This window comes from Megalops cyprinoides, chromosome 15 (genome assembly GCF_013368585.1).
Source record: "Megalops cyprinoides isolate fMegCyp1 chromosome 15, fMegCyp1.pri, whole genome shotgun sequence".
Classification (NCBI taxonomy): Eukaryota; Metazoa; Chordata; class Actinopteri; order Elopiformes; family Megalopidae; genus Megalops; species Megalops cyprinoides.
In genome coordinates, this window is record NC_050597.1 from 18,336,497 (window position 1) to 18,347,586 (window position 11,090).

General features: G+C 38.5%; 2 protein-coding genes across 3 annotated transcripts in view; one reads left to right on the forward strand and one right to left on the reverse strand.

Annotated features, from left to right (window-relative positions):
* Positions 1–4,973, forward strand: part of LOC118789758 (inositol polyphosphate-5-phosphatase A) — a 126,086-nt gene extending 121,113 nt beyond the window's left edge. Inside the window, exons 14-16 of one of the 2 annotated variants that reach the window (XM_036546351.1) lie at positions 1,626–1,694; positions 3,196–3,283; positions 3,422–4,973. In XM_036546351.1, the coding sequence (XP_036402244.1) occupies positions 1,626–1,694; positions 3,196–3,276 (150 nt within the window). In that variant the 3' untranslated portion in view covers positions 3,277–3,283; positions 3,422–4,973. The remainder of the gene's footprint in view (positions 1–1,625; positions 1,695–3,195; positions 3,284–3,421) is intronic. The other variant, XM_036546350.1, reaches the window with a different exon arrangement.
* A 2,130-nt stretch (positions 4,974–7,103) lies between these two features.
* Positions 7,104–9,640, reverse strand: nkx6.2 (NK6 homeobox 2). The gene is made up of 3 exons (XM_036547223.1): positions 8,872–9,640; positions 8,189–8,361; positions 7,104–7,754 (listed from the first exon to the last, which is right to left on the reverse strand). The coding sequence occupies exons 1-3, from the start codon at positions 9,284–9,286 to the stop codon at positions 7,506–7,508; spliced, it is 837 nt and encodes a 278-aa protein (XP_036403116.1). The 5' UTR covers positions 9,287–9,640; the 3' UTR covers positions 7,104–7,505.
* Positions 9,641–11,090: the final 1,450 nt, after the last annotated feature.

The window sequence follows — 11,090 nt, forward strand, 5'->3', positions numbered from 1 at the left end:
TAAATAAAAAAAGCACCTTCACAGTGCTTGACTGAGTCTTTCCTTAATGAAGAAGTCTTGTCAGTGTAAAGAACGTTATGAAAATGCATTTCAGAACTCTACCCTGCACCTGACGTCCAGAGAGGAGTGTCATCTTCATTCCAAAACCTTTTGAATAGTGTCCTTCCTCCATGACAGGAAGCAACTCACCTCCGACGTGTAGAAACCCACCTGTTTGAGCCCAAGCTCTTCTGAAATCATTCTACCTAATAACTGTGCTCTGTTGGATTTGCCTTTCCTGTTAGTTTCTTTCATAAAGTTGAAATTAGGAAAACAAACATATTCAGCTATATGTGTATACATATATATTATATATAGATATATATAATATATTCGCTTCTTTTTCTTTTTTTTCTTCCGTTACTGTTGTCTCTCAAAAATGTTCTGAAAAATAAAAAAAAATATTCTGTGAAATGGAAAAAAAAATCCAGAAAGTACAAAAAGCAAATTAGATTAAAGACGGAATTATATAGAAATCACGGAGCTCTGTCGTCTTTTTTCCCAAGCGTCTGTTCATTTTTTTTTATGTTAGGCCCAGTCCGAGCCGCCAGCTCTAATGTGCAGATGCTCGCAGCTGAGTTCGCGCTGCTCTGAGCGCATCTCGCACACACGGCGTTACAGATTGTAGAGACATGGTGCTGTAAACAGCGCTCCCGCACACTCATCTATCATGGCACGCTCCGTTAACTTGCCATCATGTTATTTTCTGCTTCCCGAGCCCTAACACACCAAAGGTTGCCCGCTGGCTGGGGCTTGGCGTCGCCGACGCGGAGCAGGCGGTAATGAATGCTTACCCATGTGTGTGTGCCCGTCTCTGCCGCGGAGCCGCTGTAATTTGTTTATCTGTCTAAAGATTATGCAGCCCGAAAATCCACAATTTTATGCTGCCTTTGTAAATGATCAAGTCCCGTTTGATGAATGTATCTGGCCCTTCGGAGGCGGCTGGCTGACGCGCGCCGTACGCACGGGAAAGTGCTGATGCATGGCTCATAGGGACTCCCTGTGTGTTGCCGGCCGTCGGCACACCGCTGTACCGCTGACCTTAGACTCCGTTATTGGTTAGAAGTTAATTCAGATTTAAGCGTATGGCTCATTTTTTAGCTTTCTTTTCCTTTTTTTTTTCAACCGGCAGTATATCTCACCTAGTCATAGTTGATAGCATACAGCTCAGAGATGGATGCTTAAAAAGATTTTAGCTGAACCAGAAAATGTGATTTATATTCTGAACACTATTTCTAACTCTTAATTTCTAACGGTATCGGTTTCACTTTGTATTGAATCTCATTTAAAACATTTTTGGAGTAGCCTACGTTACATTTTAATTTTTAATTCTTGATTTTCATATTTTAATATTTTATGTAGCAATTTGCAGAAACAAAAATGTCTAAAATTGAAATTAAGTTTGCATCATAAAATGTAGCAAGCACTGAAACTTTAAAGTGTAACAGTGGGTGACATTTTTTTCTGAGTTGGCTTCTTTGCTTGAGTAATTCCATAGTTTCTTAAGTAAATACTTAAAAGTTGATACTATGATAGTTGTCTCTACAAAGGTATAATGATGGTAATTGTCTTCTGTATGCTTGCAGCCTGAAAATGAGGAGAAAGCTGTGATCTATGATAATATTGGGCCCAATGTCTGCATGGGGGACCATAAGGTAACATCAACATTAGTGCCTTTCCCCTCTTGGCTGTCTGTCTGTCCACGTCATTGCTTGTTTAGCAGATAGATTTATCCTCAATTTATTGTCTTCTTTACATAATGAACTTTGTGCTGTGGTAAGAAAATGTTTTGATAAGTTTAACATTAAGTGATTGATTTACCATTCATACTGTGTGAATTTTTGAGTCTTTAAAAACATTGTGTGTTTTACACAGTAAAACCTTTGGGGCCATTCACTCTATCTGCTATTGTGCTTTGACTTTAACTTAAATGTAATAAATATCTTAGTCGTTTTATTATGTATTTAATCTTTGTCATTCATTGAAAATATAGCGGAAGAGCTAAGAAAAATTAATGGCTTAACTTCTTAAAGACAAAGCGCCACAGTGGGTAGATTGAATGTCATCCTTATGTCAGTCTGTCTGTGTCATCATTAGCCACCAACAGTGAGAAATAACATTATGACAGGTAATAAAATAACTCATTAAGTGCAATGTCATCCCCTTGGCTTGGAACCTGTGTTCTGTGGCATGGACCTGAATGGTCTGGCAGAGAACATGGTGTTTTTTTTTTTCATCGTGGTAACATGACACATCAGTACATTTTACTATATCCGTGTTACCTTTGCACCCTGTCATGTGGATTTAATCCAAAAAGGTGTGATCGAGGCGCTGTGGTGTCTTTTTGCTATGCTGTCTGTATGCAGGCCATGTGTTGAGTGGGCGCTCACCATTAAGGGGCTGGCTTTGTGCTGAAGCCATTGGTCTTCAGCTGCTCTGTGCTAATGACCCTGCACGCCAATGGCCCAACACCAGCTCTCACAGATACTAATGGCCTTGCACCAGCTCTCCCTCGTGCTAAAGGCCTTGCACCAGCTCCTACACACAGCAAAAGCCCCACACCAGCTTTTATACACACTAACAGTCCTACACCAGCTGTTACGCATACTAAAGGCCCCACACCTACTCTCACGCTCACGTACTAATGTCCTCGCACCGGCTCTCATGCATGCTAACATCTCCACGCCAGGTGTTATACATGCTAGCAGCCCCACAACAGTTCTTACACACTAATGCCCACTACACCAGCTCTTGCATACACTAACGGCCCCACACCAGAACTTACACACCCTCATGTTCCCCTGCCAGCTCTCGTACATGCTGACAGCAAAGCTCACGACAGCATGTATTAGATGTGATGGCATACTGCACAGCGCTTTTCAAACAACACGCTTCTGGATTCTGTTAATCGTTTGTATTAACACACGCAAGCGCTGCGGTATGTGCCTTTTTTACATCTGTGTTTGTGTTTACATGTAACGTCTGCTCATCCCTCACCCTCTGACTGAATCCTCTCCATGTGCAACACATCTAGTTGGCCCTGTCATGTGTGAATGGCCTTGTTAATTCTGTCTGGTGGTCAGGTTGATCTTGTCTTGTACGGGGGGGGGGAGCCGGTTGCTAACTCGTGTGTTTGTCTTTCTGTTCTGCCTGCAGCCTGTCTTCCTGTCCTTTCGAATAGCAGCGGGGGCAGGTAAACCTAATGCAAATAAGCACAAGTGTTGTGTCGTGCAGTGATGTCGTGGTAAATATTTATTTTCTTTATTATTATTATTATTATTATTTTCTATATTCAAAATATATTTGATTTATTTGCATGATTTCTATGGACAAGGCCTGGCTTCCCACTGCTTTTCATTGAGAGCGTGTTCTAATTCGCCAGGGAAGCGCTGCCAAAGGTCAGAGAAGATTTTACGAGAAGCCACCCTCTAAAAACAGGACAGAGAGAGAGAGAGAGAGAGAGAGAGAGAGAGAGAGAGGACAGGAGAAATCACCATCTGAACAGCCTTTTCAGCCCTGCAGATGAACGACGCCCGCAGCTCCGCACCTCTAAAACCGCCTTTCATTCACAACGTTCACATATCCGGACTCTCTGCTCAAGAGACACTTCAGAAATCTTGGACCCGTGCGCGAGGGACAACCTCGCCGACAACACCGGCTCGCCTCTTCCCAGCGACCGACCCCCCAGAGCAGGACGACTCGCCACGTCACATCCACCTTGCCAAAACTCTAATAGAAATCAGAATTACTACATATTTTAGATACCATATTTACAATTTTTAGATACGCCTATACATAGAAGCTACTTCCATTCAGTATCTAAGTTGTTTTAAAAAAAAAAGTGCAATGCAAAAAGTTGTATATCTATATTGGTAGGTTTATTTGTACATTGGATTGTATCCGTAGAGGTATTGATGGTTTTAGTGCTGTTTTCTTTCCTGACCACACTCAGTCCCTGTGCTAGATTAGATAGCTATTTTCATTTCATTGATTTTGTCATTGCTGATTTGTGTGCGTACCACACGTTGCCAAGCCTCACACATATGCTTCTCATTTTGTATACTTAAAAAATGATAATTTATAATTCTTACCAAAATTAATGTTGAAGTAAGGATATCTTACTGTGTGACTGCTTGGGTGTCATATCAGTTGTTAAGACCTTTAAATCTAGCCATCTTAAAATATTCAGCCAATATGATTTATATAGCCTATCAAGGGTGTTTTAAGCAGTGCCATAGATCATACAAGTATATATGATATTGTTTATCACATATAGCAGTCTCACTTTGTCATTATTCTTATTCTAACTTATTTCTATGTAATAATATTATGATTCTGAATGTGATGTTTTTAGATAGGCTTGGGTATCTTTTAAAATTTGTAAACTGTTTTTGTCTATTTTTGTTACTGCATAATGGTGCCAAGTATTGTATACGGAAACAAAGACGTTGTGAGAGACATAACGTAGTTTAAATCGTCGGCAGGTGAAGGTCTGCTCACTTATAAATTGTACATATTCTTAAAGGCAGAAAAGAGGAAGAATTGCTTTTTAATTTTGTATGTAGCCGTCTTCAGCCTTCAGTGAAATGTTGCAAATAATTTTCTCTCATCGCTAGTTACAACATTAAACAGCGATTAGAGCCTGTTGATGAAACACAAACGTTTCTTTTATTGATTTAATTTAGTACACTACAGAGTTCACCGACTGTGTGAAGCCGTCAGATTGATGCTTGATTTTTTCATCTAAATCACCACAAGTGGAAATGATTTTATGCCTGCCTCAGAATTTATGTCGTCTTGACAGTGTGATTTGGTTCTTAGACAAAACTGCTTGTAAACTTTTTTGCAGGTCACGTGGTAGCGTGAAGATGCCGCGGTATATTTCACTCTTCTCTTTAAGTCAGTATAGAGATTCAACCCCATGGACGACATAACCGCTGCAGTAGGTTGTGTGGCTCTAAAGCAATAAAACTATTAGAACTCAAGTGATGTTTGTGATTTATTACGCTAACGCATCTTTTTTTAACAGTTACTTAGCCATCTACACAGGACAGCTAGGGCCAGTTGGAACGACCTTAGCAGTAACTGGAACGGCGGATTATCCAGTAAATGAGAATGAGTTGCTCTAGTTGTGATATGGTTCATTGGTCGAGTTGTTTTCTGTCAACGTTTAAAGTCCTGTTAAACTCGTTGCAATTGTTTATAATATTTTGAAACAGTTTTGACTGCGGCAATATGGCTAAATTTTGTTACTGTTTATGATGATTTTACTGTTACATTGCCATTACAATCGCCATCTGCATTTTAAGTAGAGAATGGTATCTGGAATTGTAGCGAACTGCACTGTCAAATCCTGAAAAGTTTTGCCTATACATTAGAAAGCCAAATAATATCAACCAAAAAAATGAAAGTATTATTTTCATTTAAGCCTATCACGTTTTTCTAATTTCACGTATGTGCTGTAAGTAAATGTTTATAAATGGGTCGCCGTCCATAAGATGTCCTATGAACTCTCCAAAGCGGAATTAATTTATCAAATTTGAAAAAAGGTGCCTCTTGTCTATAAAAAAAGACGGTTAAAGTGACTAAATATGTGGGAAGAGCCACGGAAAGTAATTTATTAATTTAGAAGGGATTGTAGATACTGACGGGTGAGATTTTAATTTCTGAGAATTCCCACTCGTTTCGTCACATTCATGACTGTCAACATTAAAACTCTAATACTGGGACCGGACTCGTCAGACGTATAACATCACATCGGCACCGATTTCGAAATGAGCGCATTTAAGAACAAGATAATACAAATATACCATTTTGCTGACATGGATACACATTTCCGAAACATGAAATTGTTTAATATTAAGATTCATTTCAGATTATTTATTTAATTGTTGAATAATTACTTGTTCTGAATGACCATTGGGAGTGGATCGTTTTAACTGATATAGTTCAAATGTTTTATTCCACTTCCGTGTAATTACCTTCGTTGTTCATGCAGCATTGCGTAAAAAATACTCCATTAGATTTGAAGTGTTAGACTGAATTTAGGATTTTCATGGATTTTGATGAGACTAAACGTCCAATATGAGTGAGCTTTCTTAATATCAATATAATAAATATAAATATATTTATTAGGCTATTCAACTACTATATGACAGGGGATAATTTAAAATTGCTAGATCTATTTAAATAATACTTACATGTCTACATTTTAGGCCGGTATGTTTTGGTAAATACCTTCTTCCACGTTCACATATATGTTAAATTATATTACAATGTATCATTTTGTCGTATTTTATTTGTATATGTGTATTTTGAGAACTGTACCGTGCTCCAGCAATATAAATGGCTTACAGCACATGTAATTTAGTGTTTAATGGTGATTGTGAAAAGTTAAAGTAAACATTAGTTTGTGAACTATTTCTAAATATAACAAGTCTAAACATTCTTATCGAGTAATTGGGCCTGTGACATTTTATTTGGCGTTGATCTTTTGAAAAGCATGAAACGACAGTTGTATATAATAACATCCTATTTAAAATGTTACTTCTCAAAGGCCAGAGAAAACAAAATCTTGTCCTTCATAAATTCACGCAGTGAAATATTAATGCCCTGAACCAACGAGAGGCTTTACTACTAAAGCCATTATTCTCCGTTAATCAAAATTCGCGGCTGATTTGACTTCCAATAACTTCAGCATAACTGAAAAAGTAGACTGCAAACCATGTTCCAGGTATTTGTAGAACTTACTTATACAGACCACTTCACACTTCTAATTTAAATTGTGCTTAATATGAACTGTTCCATATCAATACTGCAAAATTAATAACAGGCTAGTGTTTCCTTACATTGTATTCAATTAAATGCATAATAATGAAAATAATGTATTTAAAACAGAAGCTTGTTAAATAATTTATTGATAATACAAAGTTTTTTTCTTCCTATCTCTTGTGGAAGCAATATTCTCATATTCCAACTTATAGAAGAGTCCAGTTTTGTCTATTTTTGTGTGACAAAGTAAAAACATAAATTCCTTTAAATGAACAAAAAAGAAAACTGCCGTAGTGGAAAATGTTAAACATCTTTTCTTTACATGATAATTTACAACATTTGTACTTTTTACATAGTGTACCGGTGGTGAATTTCAAGCTGTTGGACGTGGGAGAGATTGTTAGATTACATTATTCTGTGAAATTACAAAATTAGGCTAACAGAAACATGAGACGAAATGCCTAGACTTTGGGAGAAAGGGGGTAGCGTTCCAAGTCCGTCGCGCCGTTGTTTAATTACATAACTTATTCGGTAAAAAATATATACATCTCACTTACATTATCGTCTGTACAACACATCACTCATAACACCAATTAGCGCCGCTTTTTTCTCTCTTTTAAAACATTTTATACCCTGGTTAAATCGGCTTTAGAAGCCCCTTGGAATTATTTGAGTCTCTTCGCCGTCAGGTGCCATCACAAGGCGTCCGAGCTGTTGCTGCATGGGCTGATTAAGGTCAAATTTGTGGCCTTGTGCTTTTTCAGCAGTCTCGTTATCTTTTCGTCATCTGAGTTTGGGTCCAGGGGTTTGTTGTACTCGTCATCGTCCTCATTGTCCGAGCTCTCCTTCATTTTCTCCGTTTCGGAATCGTGCTTCTTTTTGGCCGTTGCCATTTCCGCCGCATGCCTCTTCCGCCATTTAGTTCTCCGGTTCTGAAACCACACCTGTAGTAGACATTAAAAAAAACCTGTTATGCACAAATAAAATCACTCCAGGTTTCCAGCTGAACAGCGCTACACATGGCATTTTCGTCGGTTACACGGAAAGGACACGCATTTATAACAATTTAAAATTGGTTAAATCTACGTTAGACGCTTTAAACTCGGGAGGCCTAGTTGGTTATTTTAATAACATACATTAAAGTATCTATCAAGTTACATTTGTTAAGTGAAAGTAGTTACAATGCAATACCACAAAAACAATGATCATAACCACCACAATACTACAAGTAGTAAATGTTCATTCAAAACGGTGTCCTCCTTGACAGTGGGCCGCGTTAACACAATTATACACTTTAATCGGGTGCAATTACAGTTGACAATGCTGTAAAGTTGAGTTAAAGTTATTGTTGATAGGTAATGATTTTGACAGTGTTTACCTTAACCTGGCTCTCTGTCATTCCTAAGGAATACGCAAGTCGTGCTCTCTCCGGGCCGGCTAGGTACTTCGTCTGCTCAAATGTTTTTTCCAAAGCAAAAATCTGTTGTCCAGAAAATGTGGGTCTAGAGTGTTTTTTCTTGCCGTCTTTGTCCAACATCATATTAGCTTGGGCTGAAAGAGACACAAAAACATTATTAATAAATGAGGTCATAAACAAAATAGCCTAATACAGCATCGTATCGCTTGGTGAAATAATTCGGGAAGAACCACAGATCAAATTCAGTGCTAAACATATTTAGTTTGATTAATATAATTCTAGTTATAACATTTTATGGTACTATACTGATGTGGCATGTAGCGAAACAGGCCTAATTCAGCGAAGAACTAAGACACCAGCTACCCAAATGAAAACTCTTAAACAAATAAACTAGCCTACCTTTTCATTTTACCAACGGGTATCAAACAACACAGTTTTGCGATTTCTGTAATACAATATTTAGGAGCATAACGCTGTGAGAGAAATGAGTTTATAATGCTTGACCTGAAATATAACACTTTTTGGTGCTCATTGTTCAAGTACAAACAAGAGAACAAAATTTTTCTTAATCTTTTGGTTATTTTTTTCTGACGTTGTTTTCATTTAATTTTAACCAGTTTACATTATGATAAGCGAAAACTTACCCGGACAGGGGACCCGCGCGTCCCTCCAGGGTGAGCTCTGCATCATACCGGGCCAGAATATCGGCGCTCTCCCTGGGAGCTCCGTCAGAGGCTTCGGGTACCGAGAAACGGCTGCTGGGTTAAAGTACATTCCTGCGGAGGTGGCCAGGCCATTTATCCGGGGAAATCCCGATAGCAGTTGTCCAGCCGTGGTAATAGGTCTTCCCAGAATATCGCTAATTCCATGTGGCGTACCCAGAGGGATCTGCGAGTTCAAATTCGTGAGAGAAGGTGCTTTGAAACCCGAGGGATTCTGCAAAGTGTAGGGAAATAAAGATGTCTTCATCTCCGTCATGTTGTGCAGTGCTGCCAGCGGGGTACTACCGAGGACGAAAGCACTCTGCCGATTAGCATCCATCTGCCCAACAGCTAACATTTGTGAGCATGAACCACAAAATTCGCCTAACTAAAAACAACTTAAAATAACGAAAAAGAAAAAAGAGGGGGATAAGGGAAAAAAACAACGGCAATTACCACTACCAGGCTTTTGAAATCGATCCTGAAGACGATGGCCGCTACAGCTACAGAGAACTTTGGACTGCAAGACACGCTGAGTTTTCTAAGCAGAACTTTACGAACTTATTCTGCCGAGATCGTTATCAAAACTTCAGTCCTGATTTCAGACAGTCACTCGTGTGTTTGCCGTATGCGTCCAGAATGAGTATCCACTAGGAAGTCGGAAGATCAGATGATGTTTTTGAGTGGTTTTGATAGCAGGCATTAAGGTCGACTTTCTTGGTAAATTGACTCAAGCTGTGATAGGAGCGGAGCGGGATGCACTGATAACCGCGCAGCCACCTGCATGCGCATATTTCCCATTGGATAGCGCTGAGTGAAGCCGCTCTCTGATTGGAGAATGCGGACTGGAGCACTTTGCATGCGCGTCACTCGGACAAAGCCACACTCTATCAAGGTCTTATTGTACTGCTATTACTGATGCATCGTACTGTAGAAATCATTGTTTCAAGATATGACAAAAAAGATATATTTACTTTATAACCAATTACCGCTGACAAAGTAAGTACATTAAACTCAATCCAACTCCGTAGTATGATGATTTCATCGTCGGAAGTGAATTCAAGAGGAGAGATTGACGATAAGATGAAGACTTTTGGTCATACATTCAAATTCACAAAAAAGAACACTTAAGTAGGATGAGATTACACATTTGACGGCCGTTGAGATTTATTTTAAAAAATCATGAACAGACAAGAAACCAACGCAAGGTGGAAAATAATTGGAAATCAACCCATTATAACATGACTTGCTCTTTTCTAATAAGTGCTCGAATACCGTAAGATGTCTTATTACAGCTTACAATATTATTGATCAAAGTTGTCGTGTGAAATAACCTTAGACAACTCTATACATTTTTATCCATACTTTTATTTTCGCACTATTTAGACTACCTTTTAAGGCCACATGAGGAGCTGAAGTATTACAGCATAACATTTGCGGTGTATTTTATTGATAAAATGTTGATAAATAAAACATGAATGCCAGAACTATATAGATTCTCACAAAAAACGGCCTGAACACACTATGATTTAATTAAATGATACTTATGAGAGATTTTCTTTCACGTCGCAATCGTCCCACCTTGACCAGTTCCTGCGCGCGCATTATATTCTTTTCGTGGAGATTTTAACATTTTCATCTCAAGGAAAACAGATAAAATATTTCCATGCCTCTTTTTTCATTTAGTGCATGTTTTTTCGTCCTAAAATCATTGTATTGTAAACACTTTGCTACATATATAACGAGTCTATTAGCTGCCAAAAGTTGTTACATGTTTTTATTACTACCAGTATTGTTGCTCTTTTTATTTGCATTGTTAAGGAGGTGAGATCGTGTCCCGGAGAAGCACCAGGCCCTTAACGTCATCAGAGTGAGTGCTGCTCTTTGCCTCCCGCTAATATTTTATGGAGACGTGAAAATGTTGTTAGGATGAAATATAGCCGTGCTGGTATTTGAAAGCGTTCAGTAAATGCATCACGGACATTGGGCTGTTAAGTAAAAAACAAAAAAACAATCAAAATGTGTGCTGTTCGTTTTAAAAATGCGGGGTTCTGGAAATATATATGTATGTATAAGTATATGTATATGTATTATGCATCTCGTTGACCAATTTTCCGCTTGTCTTAAAGAGACTTCATTGCAAAGTTTATACTCTTAATTGC